We start from the raw sequence: 26,515 nt of genomic DNA on the forward strand, positions 1-26,515 counted from the left end.
CATGGACAATGCGTGGTTCCCCAGTTGTCACTTATTAAACACTAAAGTCTTCTCCCAGTGCCATGGCATTTCCCCCGGTGTTCGTATTACTTTTTTGCAGCACAAACACAACTGTACTGCACAGATCCCAAACTTTCTGTAACAGAATTTAAAGTAACAACCAGCAATCGATAATTCGATCAGTGAAACAATCGATCAAACGAACAACCACGGTCCTCACATAATAGACCATAACAGTAGTGTCTCAGGATAACTGGACACCCATCTCATTTGCACTCCTGTCAAAAGACAAATTTAAAATCTATACATTGGGTCCTCAGGATTCATGTGCAGCTAGTACATATGAAAGTAAGAAAGAATCAAAGGAACTGGGCTTTCTTCTCCCCCGACGTAATTGCATCAGTCTGATTTTTACAAGTCTTTCCAATTAAGTACCTACATAATGAATCAGCGTCCTGATTGGTAGTATTGCTCCTCCATCCGGGTCGTGGCACCTCGTGGGGCAGGGCAAGGAACAGCTGGCGGGGGAGATGACATTGAGCGGTTAGCCCGTTCACAAATCTCCACTAAAAATCATTGGTGTTTTCAGAAGGACCCCACCCTCTGGGAACGTACCAATGTCCCGCACTCTCCCTCTGGGTGCTGGCCCCCAAACCCTGGTTGCCAGCTGGAGCGTTCGGAGTGGGGCAGTGCTGGCAAGAGGGGCAGGCGCGGGACCATGTACACAGTCGTGTGTACTAGGAGTGCTGCGGGTGGTCTTATCTCGAGCACCCGTTCAGTGGGAAAGGGTGGAGGGGAGGGTGCCCCGGCCTGAGGCAGTGGCAGGGCTTGGGTAACACTGGGGGCACTTTGTCCGCATTGTCCACCCTTTCCTGTCTCCCTCTGTTGAAAAGCATGGGCTACACAGGGCGGGCAGGAAGTGCCCTCAATGCTCGTGTCTTTGGAAACTCCCCGCCGCCTGGGGTGTTGGAGAAGGGCCAGTATGCCCCAGGACTGCAGGAGCTCGTCATCGGGGGTCATCAAGGCACGCACGTCCCAAGCGTGTGACTTTGCTGGAAGCCAGGCTGACTTTGGGCGCTGAGTCAAAAGATAAGCGCAAAAGCCCCAGTTCCTTAGAAGTGTCGAAGTAGGAGAAGGAAGCACACAGATTCAGGGTGTACGTGTGTTGTGAGTTGATAAAGTGGTGTCTGGGGACTTTCCACTTTGTTTCCTGTTCCCTACTTAAGCACCCCCAGTATTTTCTTTGCTCTTTGGCAGCAGTGCAGGCAAGGTGCACTGGCTCAGGGGGGCTTGGGGAAGCCTGCGGGAAAGATGGGAGGTGACAAAAGCCTCTGGCAGCTTTCTCTCTTCCCCCCAAGTGCAAACTGAGATGAGGGAGGTGGTGCTGGGAAGGGGCAAGTCGGAGAACAGAGAGCTTCTCCCTCCAGCCACTTTGTGGGCTGCCAGGCCTCACACACAGGAGACCCCAGGGCTAGAGAAGGCCCTGCAATCCCTGCTGGCCCTTCTCCAACTACAGGAGCCATGGGTCGGAGCCGGGGCGGCTGCATTTCACGGTAGAGTTTGGGGTTCATAGCCGAGTGGGGCAGTGCCGGTGCTGGGGCCCGGGTCTCTTCTCCTCCCCGTGTCAGTCCCCCCTGGGACCAGGTCCCGTGCCCTGCGGTGTGAGTGGGCAAAGGTAACCGGTGCCTCACCACTCCCCCAGGGCACCAGCTTCCCCCTACTCCCGGCTGCACCTGGGAATGCTCCCCCAGGGGCGAGGTCTGCCGACAACCAGCCCCACGCATTTCTACAGCAAAGGCACAAAGAGACACGGGTGCAGGTAGGGCAGAGCCCAGAGGCTACTTTCCTGGCAGCTCTCCACATCCAGCAGCAGGTCCCCGTGGGATCCCCAGTGCAGGGTCGCCGTTACGGGGTTTGCTGTGTTCTGGGACAACCTAGAAGAGCTCAGTCTTTTGGCTGTCCACCTCAGAGTGGGCCCCCAGGACATTCACTCGGCAGCGGGGCAATCGGTGATTGTACTTCTCCAACAGCTTGTCGTTCACCTGGGAGGGAGCAGGGTGCACATGAGGCCGTGGGTCCACCTCAGACCCAGCGGGGTGGGGGGAAGGGAGGTTTAGGGTGCTCTTTTCCAATCCCTGTTTGGGGCCTGGAGTCACGGGATTTGTCGCCAGGGCTCAGTTGGGTGGTCGGCCTTAGGGCGACTCGGCCTTGGCTTCTGCCAGGCAGACGTATGGCAGCGGGGCACACATGCACACACATGCATGCATATGCACATGCATGCACACATGCAGGTGCCCATGCACACTTACACAGATGGCCACACACATCCACACACACAAACACACCCAGATGCTAACACCTCCCCCACTCACCCCCCCACACCTGCACATGCACACCACCCCCCCACACGTGTCCCCATCCCACCAACTCAGGCCCCAGCGCTGGGGTGTAGAGAAGCATCTGCCCCCCCGGGCTCCGGGCTTCTTGGCTTGCCCCTGCCCTGGATCCCACATGCCCTTCTTGTGGGCTCCTGCCCCATCTCCCCACAGAGCTCCCCGTAATCCCCTCCCCGCCCCACCTGGCCCAGCCTGGGGGGGAGCCCATGGCCCACTGGCCCCCCAGTACCTCAAAGTGCTGGTCAGTGATGGAGAAGCCCAGCTGGAAGCAGGTCTCGTGCTTGAATGGCTTCTCTGCCTTGATCTGCTCACTCTGCCAGCTGTGGTTCTGGTAGGAGTTGGACACCACTTTGTTCTGGTCCAAGCGGGGTTGGAGGGAACGGCTATATCGCAGTTGGGCTCCTCCCCACAGCTGATGTTCATGGAGAACCTCAGGGGCAGGCAAAAGGCGAAACCTGTGAGAGCCCGAGCTCCTAGCCCCAGCCCCCAACACTCAACCAGAGCTTAAACCCGGGAGGCAGCATGTTGCTGAAGGGCCTGGAGCAGCTGCCAGGCCAGGAGAGACTGAAATAAGCTGGGGCTCTTCCGTTTGCAAAGGACACAGCTGAGTGGGGAGTGGAAAGAGGTCTATCACACCACGAAGGCTGTGGACCAAGTGACCATGGAGCTGTTCTTCATTGAGTCCCAGGACATCTGGTGAAATGAGTAGGCAACTGGTGTCTCTCTTTGCACTGCATCCCACCCACCCCTGCCGCAGGCAGAGAGGGTCACTGGCCTGGATGGACCGTGGGTCTGACCCAGTGTGGCCCTGGTCATGTTGTGATGAAGAAAGACACTTTGAATTGGTGGCAATAGTGGAGTTCTAGAAAAGCTGGAGCAGTGGGGCTGGAAGGGGGCTCCGGAGCTAGCCCAGCTTCTTGCCTGAGGTGGGATCAGGCCTGTCGAAAACTTCCTATCGAATCCTGGTCCAAAACATGGGAGAAAACCAGGAATAAGCAAAGAAGTCACTGTGCAAAATTGCGTGTAAGGACTCGGTGGCTTGCATGTGGCCAGTGCTTCCAGTCTGCAGAGGCTGTGTGCACTTCTCCCAGCCGGGGAGCACGGGACAGCAGTCTGAGGAGGGAGAACCCTCCGGCCAAGGGGCCGGGTCCCAGCTGCAGCTCTACCTCTGTGCCCAGCACTTCCAGGAGCCAAGAGGCAAGTGGGCTGTGGGCTCCTCACCAGGCTGAGGCGGGGGAGATGATGGGGAGACCCCAGAAGCAGGGCTAGCAGGACCCGGGCTATAGGCCAGCCAAGAATTGGATTGATGCTGAGCCGAGGGGACAGAGAAACTTGCTGCCCCACCTCGTGGAAGGGCGGCATGCGTGTGAGTGTGCATGTACAGTTAATTTGGGGGCACTGCTGTAAAGGTCAGCACCACCCTAACCTTGTAATTAAGGCATTTTGGGGTCTGACTGCAGATCTGGACACATCTGGATGGCCGAGTGAGACTCTCCCGTGTCCAGTCACTCACCACTGGCGGTGGTTTGGCACGGAGCCCCGGATTCTCACCCCATCCCGGGGTCAAAAGCACGACCAAATGTCAAGGAGCAGGGGGTGGTCTGAGAAGGCGGGAAAGAGAGGGAAGCTCAAGTGACAGCACTTTGGAGAAGTGGAAAAATTCAGCTCGCAGATGCTCCCCGGCCCCCGTGGCCAGAGCCCCCGACCAGGGAGAAGGGCTGGTCCTCACCAAGCTGGTGACAGACCTGAGAGCCGTGGCCGCTGCGGGTGTCCCTCTGCCCAATGGAGTCAGCTGGGGCCTGGCAGCTGGGATTGATGGGGTCAGACCCCAGGTCCGTCCTGCTCAGTCTCCCATGTGCCGGGGTGGCAGAGACTGGCATTGAATGGGAGGGTAACGATTGCAGCCGTCCGGGGTCCAGGACATGGGGATGCCAAAACCTTGCCCTGCACTCCCCTGCCCCACAGCCCCCGATACCCCTTTCTCCCCAGCAAGGGCCCAGCCCCCAGGGGGATCTGGATGAACTCCCAGCTCCCCCAATGCCCAATGCCCACAAGCTCCCCCCTTTTCACCCCACGTGCAGGGGGGGAAATGACCGTCCTGGTGTCGGGGTTACAGTGTCAACCGGCTTGCTCCATGCCGGGACTCCTTGTCTGACCCTGCACGCTCTAGCACCAGCCCCTCTCACACGGGTGTAAAGCTCTTGGTCTCACTGGAGAAAACCCGTGCTGTGTTTGCTGTACGTGTGCTGCTGCCCGGGCATCTCCCTGACTCTGTTTAGTGGGGCGCCTTTGGCAACTGGCCCTGGGGCCCTCAATACTTGGCCACTTGTGTAGTCCTGCCTCGCCATCCGCACTCAGCCGGAGGAATCCCAGGACAATGCTGCCGTGGTAGCGGGCTCCCTTTGGTGCTGAGCCAACAGCAGGGGATGCTGGATCTCGGGCTGGTGACAGCCCAGATGTGAGGATATGGGGTCCCAGCCCAGCTCTTTCCAAACTCCTGCCTGCACCCATGTAAGGTTCTGCCTCAGGTCTGTGATGCATCTGCGGCAGGGCGGGCGGTCACTGTCAGTCATGCACGTCCCAGGGATGTGACCGCCTGCAGGAAGCCAGGGTGACTTTGGGTGCTGAGACAATAGATAAGTGTGTAAGCCCCAGTTCCTTGGAAATCGTAGAGACAGCAGAAGGAAACAAAGAGATGAAGGGTGTGCACGCCCCGTGGGCTGAGGAAGTGGTGCCTGGAGACTTTCCTCTTTGTTCATTGTTTCATTCTTAATACAGCCCTGATATTGTCTTGGGTTTTTCCGAGGCGGCAGACCTGGTCTCATGCAGGCAAGTTGTGGTGGATCAGGGGGTGCAGAGAAGACTCTGGGGAAGATGTGGGGTGAGAAAAGCCAGCAGCAGCCTTCCCCCCATTGCAAAATGAGCCCATGCACGTGGCACTGGGAAGGGGCATGTGGGAGAAAAGAGCTTCTCCCTCCAGCCCCTTTGCAGGCGGCCAGGCCCCTGATGCAGCAGACCCCAGGGCTGGTGAAGCCCCCGCAATCCCTGCTGCTCTTCTCCGACTGCAGAGCCAGTGTGGGAGCCGGGGCGGGCGCTGAGTCTCCTAGCAGTGTGGCAGTGACGGTGCTGGGGCCTGGGTCTCTTCTCCTCCCAGTGTCAATCACCCCTGGGGCCGGGCCCGGTGCCCTGCGGTGTGCGTGGGCAAAGGCAACGGGTGCCTCATCGCGCCCCCTGGGTTGCGACGTCGCCACCTAAGAAGGATCCAGCAGCGCAGGCAGGACCACGGACAGCAGCGCAGGCTGCGCTCAGGATATGAGCCCGAGCCTCGCACTTGGGCCTTGGCTTGGCCGAGCGTCGTTGCCCGTTGCTGCCGGACTTGTCAGCCCTCCAGCCTGGCTGTCTGCCCTCCTTCCCCCGTCAGCGTGCTCTGCCATCCCTGGCTCCTGGCACGGGCTGGAGGATGGGTGTGGATGTCGCTGGTTGATTCGGGCTCTCTGGGTCCAACCACCCGTGCAGCCTGGATCTGCCTCTAGGTCACTGGTTCCCCCTGCCCCTCTCCTCCACCTCCTGCCCTAATCCTTGCAATTCCCCGGGCACCGCCCCAGGGTCCTCGGTCACTTCTGAAAATGGGCTGGGGACTCTCAATGACTTCAGACGCTTGTGAGGTTTTGGGAGGGAGAGGAGGGGCATTTGATTCCTGCCCTGCCCAAGCTTGCAAACCAACTGTGTGGGAGCAGCAGGGGCATTTCTATCCAGGCAGCAGGGACTCCACCATGAGGTCATGGTTCATGCTCCTGTCCTGGATGCCTGCTACTCTGTCCACTCCCCAGGTGTTACGGACCCCGCCGCCCTCTCTCTTTTCTGATGCTCTTGATGTTGCACTCTTCAAGCCGGCCTTTCTTCTGCCATGTTGCTGTCTCATCGCTCTTCCTGGGAACTTCCCTCTTCTTTTTCCCAGCCCTGCAGGTTGTTTCTAGCTCCAGGCAAAAACTTACCTCAGATGTGATCCCGTGACCTCAGGAGTAGAAATGCCTGACACTGAAGTGTTGGTGGCACCAACTGTGGTGGGCCAGTAGTGGGCGCTCCTGCCTTGAGCCGCCCACCTCCCTGTGCCCGACCACCTTCCAGGCTCCGAGTGCCTCCCTGGGGTGCCTCACATCCGGCGACCCCTTCCCAGAAGCACACCCACTAGCCTGGGGTCCCGCTGCCACCATCCAAGGCTCTGGACTCAATTCTGGCTCTGTGCACCTTGGAGAACACAGGCCTGATCATCCACTTGGTACTAGCCCCAATACAGGCACCTGGGGCACTTCCCCAAGTCAGGGGCTTAATAGGAAAGTCTCCCTTTGTCCACAGACCTAAGGGGCCTCCTTGGCATAATTTAGACCCACCCTCAATAAGTCTCCCACCCTGGTCACAAGGAGAAGGTTATTGATTACAAGGGGTCGGGTGAAAACAGGGTAAAAGGTAGAGGAGTATCAGAGGAATATCAGAGGAATCCCATAGAGCAAACCAGTACGGCTGATGGTAGCCTTTTGATCTCGCATCTGAGTTACTGTAAGCTAAATATCTAGTGGGATCTCGAGTAGCTTACTCACACACATCGTCCAGAGGTGGTTGGAGTTTCCTCTGGAGGCAGGGCACTCTTGGAGCATGCAGTTATAAGGAGAGAGCCAGTTCCAGATGGTGAAGCTCCTCTCCCAGTTTCAGATTCACCTGGGTGACCGCATGGCTAATGGCTGCCTTCTTCCTGGACCAGGCCTTTAAATACCCTTTCTGAGCTCAGCAGCCCGGTCCAGTTGAAGCTGCCAGTGCTGGCCACTAGCCAACCAATTAAAAAAACCATCCCTGGCTACCTGGGCCAGTGAGCGGGGCTTTTCTCCACCCCACCCCCCCCAGGTGACCAGAGAACCCGCCTCCGAGGCACCATGCTGTTGCCATCTAGGCAGGGAGGAAGATCCCCTCCCTGAGGAATTCAACACCAGCCTCTCACGCTGGCAGAGACAGATTTCTGGAGAGGGGCACAGACGAGGGCATCCAAGATGCTCAAGGAGGACAGATGCTGTGTGATGAAAGTGAATAAGAGATGGGCATTTAACTCTAAGGACAACGGGATGAATGACACTTCTCTTGACGACTTCCATCCTGGTTCAGTGTGTTTCTCTGCACCTTCCTATGCGCACCACCAAAGCAGTGCAGAATACAAGAGCCACATTGGCTTTGACTTTGATCTGACCCTGAGCACTATAGCTCTAGCCCCTCCATCAAGCTCCTGGTATCCGTGTAAGTGGAGAAAAACCCGTGCTGTGTTTGTACGTGTCGTGTCACCCGGCATCTCTCATGCTTTGTTTGGCAAATGGCTCTGGGGTTCTCATGTGTTTGGCTGTTTGCAAAGTCCTGTATCGCCATCTGCATTGGGCCCCTAGGGGTCATGGGACAAGCCACCGTGGAGGCGGGTGCCTTTGGGGCTGAGCCAACAGCAGGGATGCACTGGATCTGTGGCTTGGCAATGGCCAGGCTGTGAGTATATGGGGTCCCAGGCCAGCTGTCCCCTCTTTCCAAATCCTGGTTGCACCCACGTAAGGTTCTGCCTTGGGCCCATGGGGCACTTGCAGGCTCACAAGCCTCTGCAGTAGGGCAGCTGGGCCTGGTCAAAGCGTGCAGGAGCCAAGGCTGTGACCATCTGCAGGAAGCAAGGGTGGCGTTGGGCACTTAGGGCCCTTCTCCATGTAACACATTACCTAGATGCACCTCACGAAATGGCAGCAAAAATTGCCATTTCACTTGCTTAATCACATCTGAAGATACACGGTGACCTGGTTTTATCATGGGAGATTTCCAATTATCGTGGTAAATTAAACTACCTGTGACATGTTTTATATTTAATGTGGGGAAAGTGTGCCAGCGGGATTATTTTTAGCATAATAGTTTTTAAATGTGCATCCAAGATATAGCCACAAATGGGATTTACCGAGTTTTGCCACAATTTCTGCAACAGGTGCCACTTGGCTTCACTCAGATGTCCATGCAAATCCTGTGGCAATGCGACCACTACACACCAGGTGCGAGTCTTGAAAATCTTTACTGGTTTGGCAGTTCAAGGTTCAGGTTAATAAAAAGTACTATTTGTTGGACTGAACATTTCTCCCAGTCTTTCTATTCGGTGCTCCCCTCACCCCCCAAAAGGTTCCTGACACCTCACCCCCTCAGCGCACCCTTTCCTTCAGAGCATGGTCATGGCATGCACACAGCATCGTGTCCCTGCGGCGACTTTGGGGCTCCCCCTCCCCCAGTGGACAATGTGCAGTTTCCCAGTTGCCACTTATAGGACACAAAAGCTTCTCCCAGTACCACGGCATTTCCCCCGGTGTTCACATTACTTTTTTGCAGCACAAACACAACTGTACTGCACAGATCCCAAACTTTCTGTAATAGAATTTAAAGTAACAACCAGCAAACGATAATTCGATCAGTGAAACAATTAATCAAACGAACAACCACGGTCCTCACATAATAGACCATAACAGTAGTGTCTCAGGATAACTGGACACCCATCTCATTTGCACTCCTGTCAAAAGACAAATTTAAAATCTATACATTGGGTCCTCAGGATTAATGTGCAGCTAGTACATGTGAAAGTAAGAAAGAATCAAAGGAACTGGGCTTTCTTCTCTCCCGACGTAATTGCATCAGTCTGATTTTTACAAGTCTTTCCAATTAAGTACCTCCATAATGAATCAGCGTCCTGATTGGTAGTATTGCTCCTCTGTCCAGGTCGTGGCACCTCGTGGGGCAGGGCAAGGAACAGCTGGCGGGGGAGATGACATTGAGCGGTTAGCCCGTTCACAAATCTCCACTAAAAATCATTGGTGTTTTCAGAAGGACCCCACCCTCTGGGAACGTACCAATGTCCCGCACTCTCCCTCCGGGTGCTGGCCCCCAAACCCTGGTTGCCAGCTGGAGCGTTCGGAGTGGGGCAGTGCTGGCAAGAGGGGCAGGCGCGGGACCATGTACACAGTCGTGTGTACTAGGAGTGCTGCGGGTGGTCTTATCTCGAGCACCCGTTCAGTGGGAAAGGGTGGAGGGGAGGGTGCCCCTGCCTGAGGCAGTGGTAGGGCTTGGGTAACACTGGGGGCACTTTGTCCACATTGTCCACCCTTCCCAACTACCTGTGTCGAAAGGCACCATGTGGGTCTTTCGTTTTGTGGCTTAGCAGGTCCGTGTCTGGTTCTCGTCTCCCACAGTGTTATTATCAATGCTTTATGCTAGATTATCTAGGGGGTGTTCTACTGCCTTTGGAAAGGGCCAATTGCTGGTCATCAGTGACCATTCCTTAGTCCTTTGAGGTGAGAAGTGCCCTGAGGCACGGGGCACAAAGGCACAGTGCATCACCAAGCCCCAAGCTGGCTGTCACCTGAGGGAGTGCTGAGTTGATGAGTCTCAGGGAAAGGGATTTGTGTTGTTTGAGGACTAGGGGCAACGACAGGGATGGATGGAGAGCATGGGAAATGCTGTTGGAAGAGGGTGGGGATTGGATTGCGACTAGGCAATGTGACTTCGGTACTCTTTGGAGAATGAACAGAAGTGACTTTAAACGGGAATTTACGCTTCTCCTTGTTTGGCAGCAAACAGCTCTGCACACTTCAAAAAGCCTTCTGTTACCTTTATTCCACTGGCAATTTCACAAGCACCGACGAAACATTTAAAGCAATAGTAAGAGTGTTACTAGCAGGTAAGGAATAAACCTAACCGCAAATTGCCAAGTTCCTAAACCCCCTCCCTGGGACACTGAAAAAGGTACGTGCATTGAGTACATAGTAATACAAGGTAATAGGCAGTTAGAGAAGCAATACAGCTGGAGCACTGTCGACTGCCTGTGGACTGGAAATGTTAATAGGATGTCACTAATCTTTGGGTACACTCATGCTTTTGAGATGAGAACCTGTTGCCACATGAAACCGTGCCACCAAACAATCAGCATCCTTATGGAAACGCTCAACAATTTCTAACATTTCACTAGTCCTGCTCTGTTCCAAGGGGGCATCCCCAGGCTGGTCTCAACTCACTTGCTTCCAGGCAAACCACCTGCCCATCTCGCCTGCCTTGCCTTGATGTTCCTGATTGATGTTGATCAGGCGGGAGGCTGCCCTTTACCTGCCCGGATGACAAGCACCTCTTCACACACTCCAACCCCACCTTTTCATGTCCCATGTCTCACAGATGTCTCCTGAGCTAGACAGAGACCAGCAGGACAAGGGGGGCTTTGACATTTGCACATTCATATGAAAGTGATTTGGGGGGGCAGGGGCACATATGGGAAGAGGAGAGGACATCCTCCCTGCAGGAGGGAGGGGTGCTGTGGTAAATAAAAAGTATAAAATATAAAGAAAAAAATGGGTGGGCTCCACTGGCCACACCAGCAGTCCCCAAAGTGATGGGAGGGGGGAAAATTGGGTACCAATTTATGTAGATTTGTCAGGGAGAGCACCAGGAGAGAGCCCCTGAAAATGAATAGCTGGGTGAGCGGAAGAACATTTGGGAGGGTGGGGAGGAGTGTAAGCAAAAGTCCCCCCAAAAATAAACCAGTCGCTAAACACTTTCCTAAAGTGTCCCCTGCTGTAATTCAGGACCAGGAGATCAAGAGGGTAAAATTGCCATAAGGTGCCCTCTGGCGTCTTTTACTTGCAATAGCACACTAATACTTGTAATACTATTTACACTTGTACTATTACACTTGTAATAGCACACTGACCAGTTCTGAGTCTTAAACGTGTTACGTAACAGAACTGTAACGTCATTCTTTGTTGTACACTGCGAGAGTGAAATCCTCCTAGGGAATATCTGTCGCTAGAGAAAACCAATGAGGTGCACAAGTGCCCTCAGTGTCCCTACAAGTGGCAGGGACTTGCAGGTCATTTGCCGTGTCATTGGCAGGTATTTTTTTGCGTGCAGTGAATGTTTCAGCACACCGGGCGTAGCTGCAGAGCCCGGCGTGAATCAGTCTTCTGCTGACCTCTTCTTCTGACTTCATGAAATAAATAGTTCAAAGAAACCGTATTGTGGTTGTCGTCTGCTGGTTCGCTGTGCTGACAGCTGGGTGTGCTAGGGTGTGCTGGGGCTTGAAGATCGGGGTGACCCCGCTCTCTTTTGGAGATCGGTCCGTGTCTATGGTGTATGTGCCCTCTTCTCCATTATTGGGGAAGCATGCAGTGCGTGGGGCACCCTGACCCCCTCAGTGCTATTATAGATGTACCAGGCCGTTGAAGGGGCACTTACCTCCAGAGTGTCCTACGTCAGGCTCTGCCTGGATGCTTGAGGAAGATTGTTCCCTCAGGGACACCTTGCCAGGAACTACCATCGGTTTTGTACCAATCAGGACACAAAACTTGTAGTCCAGTCTTATCTCCAGCAGGGGATTCAAGATTCCAAACTTGATTGGAGAGCCCAGTAAAACTGCAGCCCAGGGATTGGCTGGCTACTCCTCTTATACCCGGGTATATCCCCACTCTGAGGGGAGGTAGAAAGAGATGTGCACTAAGTGAAGATGGCTGGAAGAGCCTTCACCGTGTCCCATCACTCTGGTGTCTGCTGAAAACTTCATGAGTGGCTGGAGGCCAGTGGAGCACCTGAAGGTCGAGCAGGGAGAGCAACCCCTAGAACAAGCCCTTGGAGTTTTTGAGATGGCGTCACAAATCCCTTTGGGTGGGGACAGAGCCCCGGGGAGCCCCAGAGAGCAGGACACCGATTCCCCACTGAGTTTGGGATACTTGGGCTGAGTAAGAGTGGGATAAACCCCTGTGTGAGCGGCCACAGAAAGAACTGTGTGGAGCCGTGTCAGCTTGAGGAAAGAGATGCCAGCAAGGGAAAGTGCCCAGGACACCTGTGTGGGCTCACACCCAGGGAGGCTCGGCCTGAGGGGAAGCCTCGGTGTGCAAGTGCCTGAAGGGTAAGCGAGAGCGAGGTGCTGCCTGGCCTGCCTGCGGCAGTGTGAACTTTTTTTCTGTGTGCAATTGTGTAAATAGGCCTGCGGGCTTGGAGAGGCAGAGAAGTGTGCACAGAGGTGTGTGGGGAAGAATCTGTGTTTTGCAGTGGTCTGGAGAGAAAACAGTCTCCAGACACCTGGGACTATTGGGGATAGCCCGAGACAGCTGGAGTCCTCAAAACACATGATGAAAGGAGTGAGGGACTGCCCCTCCCTCCATCCTTTGGACCTAAGTCAGAGTGAATGGCTATTTGTTGTGAATTATTAATTAGGGGATTAATATAATGAGTATTTAGCATAGTGTATGTTTTGTAGCCATCAGATTGATCATCTCTTACGTGGAAATAATTATTAACCACTCTTTCTGTATAAACTCACCCATGGTGCATTTTACAGAGAGCCCAGAGCAGGCCAAGCCAATTGAGAGGGTCCAAGAGCCCAGAAGAAAGGCTGCTGGTGGGTCCGGGGGTCTGAGGGCCCAAGTGTATAAAGCGTTACATCAATGAGAGAGAACATCCATGAGGCTTCAGGTGCGGTGTAGGGAAGGTGAACGTGCTGCACAGTTTGTCCTTCAGGCTCTTAGTGCCCTGCAGGGTCCTAGTCAGGCTGATCAAGATTTACCAAGCCTGAGGGCTGGATTGAGCCCAGTGGGGTCTCGGGAAAGGCCCAGTGGGAACTTACTGGAATTAGGGCTCACTCTAAGGCTGTTGGGAGCATCCCTGTACCAACCTATATTATTTAAGAACAAGGCATGGCAGGCGAGTGATCTAGGGAGAGCAGCATTTGAGTTTGAGCCAGGCAGGAGCAGCAAAGCCACAACGGAAAGTCATGGCCACCCCTGTGGCAATGAGCCTGTCACAGCAATAGTAGTGGGGAGTGGGGACAGAAGGATCCACTTATTGGGAGGTTGCTCCTCCCTGTTGCCTGAAGGGTAACCTTCCCTTCATTGTGTCCATTGGCAACGCGTAGGGGGTGCACATGGATGCACATGCACTCCCTGAGCTTGGTGGTGCACCCCCTGCAAAAAGCGCCACCACCAATGCTGATGGTACCTGCAGGCAGTCCTGGACCGCCACTGGCCACTGCCCCCCTGGTGGGGGAGGATCTAAGCTCAGCAATGCCTGTGCTCTGCTGGTGGGGTGTCCCAGGCTTCCAGATTTTCCTGGTTGCCCCCCTGTCCATGATGCTGCTCACATCAGCAGTCTTTATGCCTCTCCCAGAGGCACTGGTGCTGGCTGCAGCCCAGGCTGGGGATGGGACAGGGCTGTGGCAATGCTGGTTGGGGGCACAGACTCTGCCTGGGGTCTCTACAGCACCTGTGAACCCCCCTAGCAGCAGCAGGATGTTGCCCACTGTGGCTCCTCTGCTTTCCCAGGGGCAGGGGCAGGTGTGATGCCCAATGCGGTATCAGGGCTCAAGGTCGTGTTGCTCAGAGGTTTGACACTGGGTTTTTCTGGGCTGGGTTTTTCTGGGCTGGTTTGGCAGGAGCCTCAGGTTAAGGGTGGACTAGATGTGACCTCTACAGCTCTACTGCTCTCCAATATCCCCCAACTTGGCTCCCCAACAGCTCCCACCTCCCAACTCCCACCTGCACCTGTGAATTCCCCTCCCCTGAAGACAGAGTCTCCCCAGGGCCAGGGGAAAGGTCTGCGGATTACCAGCCCCACACGTTTGTACAGCAAAGGTGCAAAGAAGCACAGGCACAGGTAGGGGAGAGCCCAGAGGCTACTTTATTGGTAACGCTCCACCTCCATCAGCAGATCCCTGCAGGATCCCCAGTGCAGGGTCCCCATTACTGGGGTTTTCTTTGTTCTGGGACAACCTAGAAGAGCTCAATCTTCTGAATCTGCACCTCAGGATTGATCTCCAGGACCTTCACTCCACACAGGGGGATGCGGTGCTTGAATTGCCCGAACACCTTCTTGTTCAAAACAACCTGGGAGGGAGCAAGGCGTGCATGAGGCCATTGGTCTGATCCAGACCCTGGGTGGGCGGGGAAGGGATGTTTTGGGGGACATCTCTTCCAGTCCCTGTTTGGGGTGTGGAGGCAGGGGATTTGTCTCCAGGGCTGCGCAGAGTAATCAGAGGCAGGGCAGGGGGGCGGGCACATGCATGCACACTCACACGCATACATGGATGGCCACACACAAACACAGCCATCTGCCTACAACTCCCCCACTCACCCCCACACCTGCACACACACATGCCACCCCTCCACACGTCTCCCCATCCCACCAACTGGCACAGCTCTCAGCCCAGGCCCTGGTGCTGGGCTGTGGAGGAGCCTCTGCCGCCCTCGGCTCTGGCCTTCCTGTCTTGCCCCTGGCCTGGATCCCACTAGCCCTTCTTGTGGGCTCCTGCCCTATCTCCCCACACTGCCCCCTGCAATCCCCTCCCTACCCAATGGCCCACTGGACCCCAGTACCTCAAAGTGCTGGTCAGTGATGTAGAACTCCAGCAGGAAGGAGGCCCCGTGCTTGAACGGGTTCCCCTCCATCACCTGCTCACACTGCCAGCTGTGGTTCTGGAAGCTATTGAACACCACAGAGTTCTGGTCGAAGCGGGGCTTGAAGTGAAAGGCTATATTGGATTTGGGCTCCTCCCCACAGATGAAGTTCACAGAGAACCTGGGAGAGTAGGCAGAAGGCAAGACCTGTGAGACCCCGAGCCCTGGACCCCAACCCTCAACCGGAGCGCAAACCTGGCAGGCAGCTTGACACAGGACTATCACACCATGAAGGCTGTGGACCAAGTGACCATGGGGCTGCTGTTCGTTGAGTCCCCGCACACTAGAACCAGGAGGGACCTGCTGAAATGAGTAGGTGAGAGGCGTAAAAGTAACAAGAGAGTTGACTTTCTTAAGGAAACACCATCGTTCCCTGGTGGAAGTCATGGCCACAAGAGGTGGGGGAGGCAGAGAGCAGAGCCAGGATCAATGCAGGTTCATGGGGGATGGATGCATTCATGGCTGTTGAACAGGACGGCTGGAGAGATTTCCTTGGGTATCTCTAGATCGGTCCGTGGTAGACCCCAGGGCGGGTATTGAATAGGGGTGGGTCACTCTATACAGATTCTCAGCTCGGTGCTCTCTCTGTACCGCATCCACACCTGGCGCAAGCAGAGAGGGACGCTGGCCTGGATGGACCGTGGGTCTGACCCAGTGTGGCCCTGGTCATGTCCAGATGTAGACATGCGTCTCCAAGCATTAGCAATCCTGGAGTCCTAGACATCCTAAAGCAGTGTGGTCACAGCTAGTCCAGCTCCCTGCCTGAGGTGTCATCAGCCCTGTCCAAAGCATCCTATAAAATCCCGACCCCTGACACAATCGCACTTAATGCGACACAAGTCATGACCTGACCACACATTCCTTCAGTTAACACCGGGACAAACCAGGAGTAAGTAACAAAGTCGCTGGGCAAAATTGCACGTAAGGACTTGGTGCTTGAATGGGGCTTGTGGCCAGTGCTTCCAGTCGCTGGAGAGTGGGCAAACTGGTCACCTGCTCGGGAGGCCCAGCTGGGGGAGCACGGGACAGCAGTCTGAGGAGGGAGAACCCCTTCGGCCAAGGGGCCGGGTCCCAGCTGCAGCTCCAGCTCCGTGCCCAGCACTTCCAGGAGCCAGGACACAAGTGGGCTGTGGGCTCCTCACCAGGCTGGGGTGGGGGGAGATGGTGGGAGACCATCAGGGCTAGCAGGATCCAGGCTATGGGCGAGGCAAGAAGCCCAGAGGCTCTGCTACAGCCCAGCACGAGTCCCTGGGCGTGGATTTGTGCTGAGCCGGGGGACGGAGAGACTTCCTACCGTGTCTCATGGAGGGGCGGTGTGCATGTGCGTGCTGGTGTGTGTGCAGTTAATTGAGGGGCCCTGCTGTAGGGGTCAGCCCCCACCACCTAAGCACCCTACCCCACCCTGTCATTAAGGCGAGATGGGATCTGATGTCAGATGTGGACACATGTGGACGCCCGGGAGTGACTCCTACGTGTCCAGTCACTTACCACTGGCTGCCGCACGGCACAGAGCCCTGCATTCTCACCCCCATACCAGGGTGAAAACAATCCTGAAAAGCCAGGGAGCAGGGGGCGGTCTGAGAAGGGGAAAAGAGAGGAAAGCTCAGGAGATGGCGCTTGGGAGAAGTGGAAAATATCGGACTCGCAGATGCTCCCCGGGGCCCTGGGCAGAGCCCCCACCCAGGGGGAAGGGCTGGTACTCACCAAGCTGGTGACAGACTTGAGAGCCATGGTCGCTGCACGTCTCTCTCTGCCCAGCCGAGTCAGCCAGCTGGGGTCCGGCAGCAAAGACGGCCCCTTATATGCCAAGCTGGTCCCTGGAAAGGGGAACCCCACCCTCTGCTGATTCATCTCCTCCTCCTCCTTCCTCCTCCTTCCTCCAAGATCCACCTTTGCCCTGTTTGACTTTGCCAAGGGGCAGCTTTTCCCTCAAGTTCCCGGAGTATTGCCCAGGTAGGAACGCGGGTACAGGACCACCCCGCACCTCGACACGGGCTCTTGTTCTATATGAGAATGGCAGAGCTGCCCTGGCCTGGCTCAGACCCCGGGTCCTTCACTCCCATCTCCCATGTCCCAGGGTGCCAGAGAGTGAGGCTGGATGGGAGAGTGAGGGGGTCCGAGCAGGGTTTTCCCCTGTTCCTATCCCCCTCGCAGCTATCCAGGGTCTAGGACGTGGTGACCCCAAGGCCGTGCCCCACACTCCTGTGCCCCACAGCCCCCAATCTCCCTTTGCCTCAACACAGGCCCAGCCCCCAGGTGGATCTGGTGAACTCTACGCTCCCCCCATGCCCGGTAGGCACAAGCTCCCCCTTTCACTCTACGCAGAGGAAAACAACCCTTCTGGTGTCAGTGTTAAACTGCCGGCCCGCTTGGTTTATGCCAGGAGCCCTCATCCTTGTCTGAACACCTTAGCTCGGGTGCAGCCACAGGACCTCACAAAACAACCATTTCATCCACACACCCCCAGATATAGTCACCAGCAATAGGTGCTCAATATCGCCCAGGGTGGCCAACCCAGCCTTATTGAGTAGATGATGATGATTTGATGACAGCAGATTTGAAGATAACACCTGGAGCGGGGTGAACACATGCATCTGTGCTCCAATGAAACAGCGGTGGAGAAAGGGACTCCCCCAATTTCAAATCTTCTTTCATAGGGATTGGCATCCTTTGTTTCAGTGCTTTTGGGGGGTTTCGTGCCCAGCTTCTGTTTTTGCGGTTGTTCTTCTTTGGCTTTCAGCTTCTCTCTGCCTTGGAGTGCTCTTGGTGCCCACCTGGCAGGATGGGTGCATTCCTTCTCCTCGTTATCTCCTTTGTGCCCCAGGCCCAAAAGGGATTCTTCAGCCATTTATTAATTAGTTTGCTGACCAGTAACTTATGTTTGGCGCCATGTTGCTTACATGAGCAGTTAAATCTTCTTCTCCCGTCTCTACGCCATTCTCTCACCATTCACCCTTTTACACACACTCGTACATAAAGGCTATGCAGAGTTCATTCTCTTACGTCAAGCAGAATGATACGAAGAGGATTTTTCCAGTTGCTTACAGGACAAGATACCACGCTTACATTGCTGTACTACTACACTCTCTGTTAGCATCAGCTACCTTAGTTCAGTTCAAGCTACGCCATCAAGACGGTCAAGGAGGCAGGACGTTGGGTGATCAACGTGAACAAGACATGTGCATTGAACTCCAACACCAACGGGATGAATGACACGTCTCTTGACTCCTTCTGGCCTGGTTTGTTGTGTGTCTCTGCACCTTCCTATACACACTAGCAAATCAGTGCACAATCCATCCGTCATATTGGCTTGGGCTTTTATCTGACCCTCATCACGAAAGCACGGGTCCCTCTTGAACCGGCATCACGCTCCTGGCACCTGTCTAACTGGAGAAACCCTGTGCTGTGTTCGTTGTATGTGTCCTCCTGCCTGGGCATGTCCCAGACCCTTTTTTATGTGGGCCCTTTGGCAAACGGCTCTGGGGTGCTGAAGGGTTTGGCCACTTGTCACGTCCTGCCTCGCCGTCTGCACTGGGCGCGGAGGGGACACGGGACGATGCCACCGTGGTAGTGGGAGCCCTGGGGGCTGAGCCAACAGCAGGCGACACTGGATCTCTGGCTTTGTGACCATGATGTGAGGATCCGGGGTCCCAGCCCACCTGCCTCCTCTTCCCAAAATCCTGCCTGTGCCCATGCACGGTTCTGTCACGAGGAACCACGATGCCCCCACAGGCCCACAAGGCTTTGCGGCAGGGCGGCTGGTCCTGATCAAGGTGTGCAGGCACCGAGGCCGTGACCGTGTGGAGGAAGCCAGGGTGGCTCTGGGCGCTGAGCCGAAAGAAATGCATCACCAAACCCCAGTTCCTTGGAAATCGCAGGATTGGGAGAAGACAATAAAGGTGGTGAGTGAGGCAGAAGGACTCGCCTCCTGGGAGGTTGCTCCTTCCCATGGCCGCATGTGTCACCTTCCCTTCATTGTGTCTGTGCACTTTCCGTGGAAGCCCCTGGCTGGTTAATTGTTCACCCACCCACTCCCCACTTCTCGCTGAGGTCCTCAGTAATCAGACATCAAGAACGGTTCCTGACCCGTCCCCGGGGGCTCTCGGGGTCGCGGCCCCTTGAGATCCAAGGCTGCAGCCCGAGGAGAGTGGTGCCCACCGGGGCTGAGCAATACTGCCTGGGGCGATACTGCCCGCCCAGTGTCCCCACACGCCAGGGACCGCAAGGCCAGGTCTGCCTCATGCGATGGCATGGACCACTCAGGCCAGGGGCATCCAGGGTCCAAGGTGCGGGGTCAGACCCTGGGTCTATCCTGCTCGGTCTCCCATGTGCCAGGGCAGCAGAGAGCGGCACTAGACGGGGGAGGGATGGTTCTGAGCAGGGTTTTACCCAGTTCCTCTCCCTTTGCAGCCTTAGAGGGTCCAGGACATGGTGACCCCAAAGCTGTGCCCCGCACTCCTGCGCCCAGCAGCCGCCGATGCCTATTTCCTCCAAGCCGGTGCCTGGGGCTCTTCTGCCTGGGTCACTTGCCTGCCTGGGACCAGGGCCTGTGTCTGGAGGCATGGATGGGCGAAGGGCAGGGGAGGGTGACCCGGGTGGGCTTCCCTTTTCCCTACAAGAGTGGCCGGTTGTACACCTGTTTTTCTTGTGTGCGTGCCCCTTTGGCAGATGGCTCTGGGGCCCTCAGGGGTTTGGTCGCTTGTCACGTCCTGCCTCGCCGTCCGCACTGGGCGCGGAGGGGACACGGGACGATGCCACCGTGGTAGTGGGAGCCCTTGGGGCTGAGCCAACAGCAGGCGACACTGGATCTCTGGCTTTGTGGCCATGATGTGAGGATCCGGGGTCCCAGCCCACCTGCCTCCTCTTCCCAAAATCCTGCCTGTGCCCATGTCCGGTTCTGTGACGATGAACCACGATGCACCCACAGGCCCACAAGGCTTTGCGGCAGGGCGGCTGGTCCTGATCAAGGTGTGCAGGCACCGAGGCCGTGACCGTGTGGAGGAAGCCAGCTCTGGGCACTGAGCCAAAAGATAAGCATCGCCAAACCCCAGTTCCTTGGAAATCGCAGGAGTGGGAGAAGGCAAAAAAGGTGGGGAGAGGGGCAGAAGGACTCGCCTCCTGGGAGGTCGCTCCTCCCCATGGCCGCACGTGTCACCTTCCCTTCATTGTGTCTGTGCACTTTCCGTGCAAGCCCCCGGCTGGTTAATTGTTCACCCACCCACTCCCCACTTCTCGCTGAGGTCCTCAGTAATCAGACATCAAGAACGGTTCCTGACCCGTCCCCGGGGGCTCTCGGGGTCGCGGCCCCTTGAGATCCAAGGCTGCAGCCCGAGGAGAGTTGTGCCCACTGGGGCTGAGCAATACTGCCTGGGGCGATACTGCCCGCCCAGTGTCCCCACACGCCAGGGACCGCAAGGCCAGCTCTGCCTCATGCGATGGTGTGGACCGCTCAGACCAGGGGCATCCAGGGTCCAAGGTGCGGGGTCAGACCCTGGCTCTATACTGCTCGGTCTCCCATGTGCCAGGGCAGCAGGGAGCAGCGCTGGAAGGGAGAGGGGTGGGGTCTGAGCAGGGTTTTACCCCGTTCCTCTCCCTTTGCAGACTTAGAGGGTCCAGGACATGGTGACCCCAAAGCTGTGCCCCGCACTCCTGCGCCCAGCAGCTGCCGATGCCTATTTCCTCCAAGCTGGTGCCTGGGGCTCTTCTCCTCCCAGGGTCACTTGCCTGCCTGGGACCAGGGCCTGTGTCCAGAGGCATGGATGGGCGAAGGGCAGGGGAGGGTGACCCGGGTGGGCTTCCCTTTTCCCTACAGGAGTGGCCGGTTGTACACCTGTTTTTCTTGTGTGCGTGCCCCTTTGGCAGACGGCTCTGGGGCCCTCAGGGGTTTGGTCACTCGTCACGTCCTGCCTCGCCGTCCGCACTGGGCGCGGAGGGGACACGGGACGATGCCACCATGTTAGTGGGCACTTTTTGGGCTGAACCAACAGCACTGCACACTGGATCTCTGCCTTGGCAACAGCCAGGATGTGAGGATCCGGGGTCCCAGCTCAGCTGCCCCCTCTTTGCAAAATCCTGGCTGTGCCCACATAGCGTTCTGCCTCAGCTCCGTGATGCACCTCCAGCCCCACGATGCTGTGCGGCAGGGCGGCTGGTGCTGGACAATGTGTGCAGGGGCAAGGACGTGATGTCTGCAAGAAGTCAGGGTGGCTGTGGGCACTGAGCCAAAAGATACGCACCAAAGTCCCAGTTCCTTGGAAATCACAGGGCCCTTCTCTGCACCTTCGCCAGCTCTTCTCCACCCTTCTGGAGGTGCAGGGAGCAGAGCTGGGCGCAGTGTTACGGGCGGGTTGATAAAGGGGCCTCACGAGCTTTGCCACTTTCTTCATTGTTCCCTTCTTAATCGTCCCTAATGTTTTCTTTGCTTTTTTGGCGGTGATGGAGCTGCTCTGAGGCAGGAAAGGTGCACTGGCTCAGGGGGCGCAGAGAAGCCTTTGGGGAAGATGTGGGGTCACAGGAGACACCGGCAGCCTTCTCTCTTCCCCGCAGTGCAAAAGGAGAGTGGGGAGGTGGCTCTGGGAAGGAGCAAGTGGGAGAAAAGAGAGCTTCTCCCTCCAGCCCCTTTGCGGGCTGCCAGGCCTCCAACAGACCCTAGAAGCCCCTGCGATCCCTGCCGGCCCTTCTCCAGCTGCAGGAGCCAGTGGTCGGCTCAAGCCCCCCTTACCCCGAGGAATTAACCCTCCTGATGCATGGGGGGAGGCCACTGCCGGGGGGAAACTGAGGCTCGGAGACAGGTGGTTTCTTGTCCATAAGGAGCTGGGAAGCGAACCATGCCCTCCGGAGGCTCCTTGGTCCTGCCTCCCCTGACCACTGCGCGGCACTGTTCCTCCACAGCTGAGCCTGACCAATGCCCCGCTGGAGCCGGGATGGTCGAGCCAGGCTGCCACGAGCCAAGCTGTCCCGGGACCACCTCCATAGGCAGAGAGCTGCACAAGAAGGTCTCGCCTTCGAAACCGCGTCTAGACCTGTCCCCGCGACACAGTCGGGCCCAAAAGCGACTGTAAACCTGGAAAGCCTGCGTTGCTGTGGGAGCAGGGAGGTGGGAGCAGGCGCCGGGGTGGTGCAAGGGTCTCCATCCCGGGCGGGTGGGCAGCTGCTGGGGCTGGGGCTGGAGGCGCAGCGATGCCTGTGCTCTGCTGTGGGCATCTCCCAGACTTCGGGGCTGTGTTGGCTGCCGCGTGGGGCTGGGAGGGAATTTCACCCCGCTCCGTCTTGCTGCTATAGTGTCAGGCGGGGTTAAGCCTCCCCACGAGGCGCTGGGTGCTTTTGCAGCCTAGGCTGGGGATGGGACTGGGCTGTGCCAATGCTCCTGCTGGCACCGACCCCGCAGGGTCCTGGCTGGAGGGTCTTGTCCCCGTGCTCAGGGATTTCCCCCTTGGTCAGACTGGTCCGTGCTGCCTTCCTCCACCTGGGTTAGACGGGGCGGATCCTGCCTCGGGCCAAGGTTGGAGTAGCCGTGACCTCTGGAGCTCCCTGCCAGCCCCACGGCTCTGGGAGCCTGCTCCTTGTTCCCCTCGGCTGCCACCCAATGCAGATCTAACCTCTTCTGTTGCCCAGCAAGCACCAGAACCAGCTCTTACCGTATTTCCTCGCATATCACGTGCACTAAACTTCCTAGCTGCCATTTGTTGGGTGGCGGGGGGGCTCCAGGAGGGGACATAGAGCACCCTGTACACTACAAAACACAGCACGCAGCCACTCCAGGCCCTGCCCTGGACTAGACCAGCGTAGGGATGTCTTGTTTGCTAACAGCTGGGGATGGGAGGAGGCGGGTTGTTATCCAGGCCGCCTGACAGCATTGGCCTCCCTTCTCGTATCCAATCCTGCTGTCACCGTCTGCAGGGTAATTTGTTTTGGAAAGCGAGTGGCCTCCCCCGGGACCGCCCACCCCTTCCTTCAGCCGCTGCTGCAGTGCCCTGCCTATCCCTGCTGCCACGAGGGGCCCAGATCGGGGCCCCGTCTTATTGAGTCCTGGGGCCGTCGGGTACGAACATGCAAGCCCCAGTCTCTCCAGCTTCAGCTGGGCTGGACCAGGGCCCCGATTTCCGGGGAACCAGGGCACACGGTGAGGGACGCCGTACCCAGGCTAGCAGCACGCCGTGGGGAGGGTGGGATGGGGCTGGCCCCTGTGCTGGAGCTCCTCCACGGCTGACGTCAGGCAGTGCAGCCAGATCGCCCGGCAATAAGGAACTGCCCAGCTTGCACCAGTTCTGGACCCGCGGGCACACTGGGAGGGACTGGGTGGAAGAGGTGCTTTTAATGAGCCTCTTGGTAGAGCAGGATTTAATCCCCAACCCTGCCCCCACCGCCTTCCTCCCCTGGCTTTCTGGGTGGAAAAGTGGTTTCATGGGAGTTTAAATGAAGCTTTAGGCCGGGGCCCATCTGTGCTGTGCTGCTCATCCCTGCAGCATCTGGATTAAGCCGTGCTAGGAGAGTACCATAACTTTCCGCTTATAGCGCGCCCCTTGGCATGGACGGGCAGCCTGAATAGTTACAGGAGGAGGGGGAAAATTGTCCTTTGTGGCACCTAAGTTGCAGCAGCTGGATGTCTGATACCAGCTCCCCGGGGGCTCCCCACAGGTCTGGGTATGCGGTATCAGGGAGTGGTGATTGCCCAGAGCCATGACTCCCCCAACACACATTTCCAGACCAGTGGGGATCCCTTTTTTTCTCATGTATAAGGTGCACCCCACTCTTCCCCAGCTGGGTTTGCAGGGGACGGTGCGTGTTATAGGTGATACATTATGGTGGGGTTTCCTCAGGTCTTCCATGGTCTTCTTGTGGGTCATCAAGCAAAAGACAATCCTTGCTAATGAGGAAGAGAAGGAGCAATGACCCACATGGTCACCACCAGGGAGGGAGTCCAGCTGGGTATGCAGGGGGTGAGGACATTGTTCCCCTCCGAGCCTAGCCGCCCAGATGGCTAATTGGTCCAGGCCAGGGGTGGATCTGATTGGGGGCAGTGGGGCAGTCATGCCCTCCTTTGGTTCCTGCTCTGCCCAAAAATTAAACACAACGGCCTGGCAGAGGCAGCGGCATTTCTATCCAGGCAGCAGTGAGGGAATCCATTGACTTCACGGCTCGTTGTCATCTCCCCAATTCCTGCTAATCTCTCTGCTCCACAGGTCTGAATGACCCTCTCTCCCTTCCAATGGTCTGGATGTTCCCCAGTTCAAACTACCCTTTCTTCTGTTGCCATCTGTCCACCCTCCCTGGGAACGTCTCTTCTGTTTCCCAGCCCTGTGGACTGTTTTTAGTCCTAGCTGAACATCTAAATTCGGGTGTGGTCACATGAGCTCATGGGAGCCTGAACGCAGGGGTGGAAATTATTTGTATGGAAGTGACCATATAACATAATAGACCATAACAGTAGTGTCTCAGGATAACTGGATGCCCATCTCATTTTCGCTCCTGTAAAAAGACAAATTAAAATCTTTACATTGGGCCCTCAGGATTCATGTGCAGCTAGTACATGTGAAAGTAAGAAAGAATCAAAGGAACTGGGCTTTCTTCTCTCCCGACGTAATTCCAAAAGTTTGATTTTTAGAAGTCTTTCCATTAACTACCTCCATAATGAATCAGTGTCCTGATTGATAGTATCACTCCTCCGTCCGGGTCGTGGCACCTCGTGGGGCAGGGCAAGGAACAGCTGGCGGGGGAGATGACATTGAGCGGTTAGCCCGTTCTCAAATCTCCACTAAAAATCATTGGTGTTTTCAGAAGGACCCCACCCTCTGGGAACGTACCAATGTCCCGCACTCTCCCTCCGGGTGCTGGCCCCCAAACCCTGGTTGCCAGCTGGAGCGTTCAGAGTGGGGCAGTGCTGGCAAGAGGGGCAGGCGCGGGACCATGTACACAGTCGTGTGTACTAGGAGTGCTGCGGGTGGTCTTATCTCGAGCACCCGTTCAGTGGGAAAGGGTGGAGGAGAGGGTGCCCCTGCCTGAGGCAGTGGCAGGGCTTGGGTAACACTGGGGGCACTTTGTCCACATTGTCCACCCTTCCCAACTGCCTCTGTTGAAAAGCATGGTGTGGAGCTTTTGTTTTGTGGCTTGGCAGGTCCGTGTCTGGTTCTCCTCTCCCACAGTGTTATTATCAATGCTTTATGCTAGATTATCTAGGGGGTGTTCTACTGCCTTTGGAAAGGGCCAATTGCTGGTCATCAGTGGCTGTTAATTAGTTCTTTGAGGTGAGAAGTGCCCTGAGCCGCGGGGCACAAAGGCACAGTGCACAACGAAGCCCAAAGCTGGCTGTCACCTGAGGGAGTGCTGAGTTGATGAGTCTCAGGGAAAGGGATGTCTGTTGTTTGAGGACTATGGGCAGTGACAGGGACGGATGGAGAGCATGGGAAATTCTGTTGGAAGAGGGTGGGGTTTGGATTGCAAATAGGCAATGTGATTTGGGTATTCTTTGGAGAATGAACAGAAGTGACTTTAAATGGGAATTTATGCTTCTCCTTATATAGATTTATAGATTCATAGATGCTAGGGTCGGAAGGGACCTCAATAGATCATTGAGTCCGACCCCTGCATAAGCAGGAAAGAGTGCTGGGTCTAGATGACCCCAGCTAGATGCCTATCCAACCTCCTCTTGAAGACCCCCAGGGAAGGGGAGAGCACCACCTCTCTTGGGAGCCCGTTCCAGACCTTGGCCACTCGAACTGTGAAGAAGTTCTTCCTAATGTCCAGTCTAAATCTGCTCTCTGCTAGCTTGTGGCCATTATTTCTTGTAACCCCCAGGGGCGCCTTGGTGAATAAAACCTCACCAATTCCCATTTGTGCCCCTGTGATGAACTTATAGGCAGCCACAAGGTCGCCTCTCAACCTTCTCTTGCGGAGGCTGAAAAGGTCCAGTTTCTCTAGTCGCTCCTGATAGGGCCTGGCCTGCAAGCCCTTAACCATACGAGTGGCCCTTCTCTGGACCCTCTCCAGGTTATCTGCATCCCTCTTGAAGTGCGGCGCCCAGAATTGCACGCAGTACTCCAACTGCGGTCTGACCAGCGCCCGATAGAGGGGAAGTATCACCTCCTTGGATCTGTTCGTCATGCATCTGCTGATGCACGATAAAGTGCCGTTGGCTTTTCTGATGGCTTCGTCACGCTGCCGGCTCATGTTCAACTTGGAGTCCACTAGGACTCCCAGATCCCTTTCCACCTCTGTGCCACCCAGCAAGTCATTCCCTAGGCAGTAGGTGTGCTGGACATTTTTCCTCCCTAGGTGCAGCACTTTGCATTTCTCCTTGTTGAACTGCATCCTGTTGTTTTCTGCCCACTTGTCCAACCTATCCAGGTCTGCCTGCAGCTGTTCCCTGCCCTCCGGCGTGTCCACTTCTCCCCATAGCTTTGTGTCATCTGCAAACTTGGACAGAGTACATTTGACTCCCTCGTCCAAGTCGCTGATGAAGACATTAAAGAGTATCGGTCCAAGGACCGAGCCCTGCGGGACCCCACTGCCCACACCCTTCCAGGTTGAGACCGACCCATCCACCACGACTCTCTGGGTGTGACCCTCCAGCCAATTCACCACCCACCGGACTCTGTAGTCATCCACATCACAGCCTCTTAACTTGTTCACCAG

The 26,515-nt window shown here is 56.3% G+C and overlaps 1 protein-coding gene across 1 annotated transcript; it reads right to left on the reverse strand.

Moving 5' to 3' along the window:
• Positions 1 to 14,102: 14,102 nt before the first annotated feature.
• LOC132245634 (galectin-7-like) lies at positions 14,103 to 22,640 on the reverse strand. The gene is made up of 3 exons (XM_059718299.1): positions 22,522 to 22,640; positions 14,804 to 15,005; positions 14,103 to 14,314 (listed from the first exon to the last, which is right to left on the reverse strand). Exons 1-3 carry the CDS (start codon positions 22,599 to 22,601, stop codon positions 14,201 to 14,203), a joined length of 396 nt encoding a protein of 131 aa, XP_059574282.1. The 5' UTR covers positions 22,602 to 22,640; the 3' UTR covers positions 14,103 to 14,200.
• Between the last annotated feature and the right edge of the window lie 3,875 nt (positions 22,641 to 26,515).

This window comes from Alligator mississippiensis, chromosome 15 (genome assembly GCF_030867095.1).
Source record: "Alligator mississippiensis isolate rAllMis1 chromosome 15, rAllMis1, whole genome shotgun sequence".
Lineage (NCBI taxonomy): Eukaryota > Metazoa > Chordata > Crocodylia > Alligatoridae > Alligator > Alligator mississippiensis.

What these genes read in the sequence shown, in the direction of transcription:
- LOC132245634 (XM_059718299.1), bottom strand. Translation starts at nt 22,601, where the DNA reads ATGTCCCCTCCTGGAGCCCCCCCGCCACCCAACAAATGGCAGCTAGGA. An exon ending in GTGATATGCGAGGAAATACG is followed by an intron (nt 15,006 to 22,521) that starts GTAAGAGCTGGT and finishes CTACTCTCCCAG; the next exon opens with GTTCTCTGTGAACTTCATCT. An exon ending in TCACTGACCAGCACTTTGAG is followed by an intron (nt 14,315 to 14,803) that starts GTACTGGGGTCC and finishes GCTCCCTCCCAG; the next exon opens with GTTGTTTTGAACAAGAAGGT.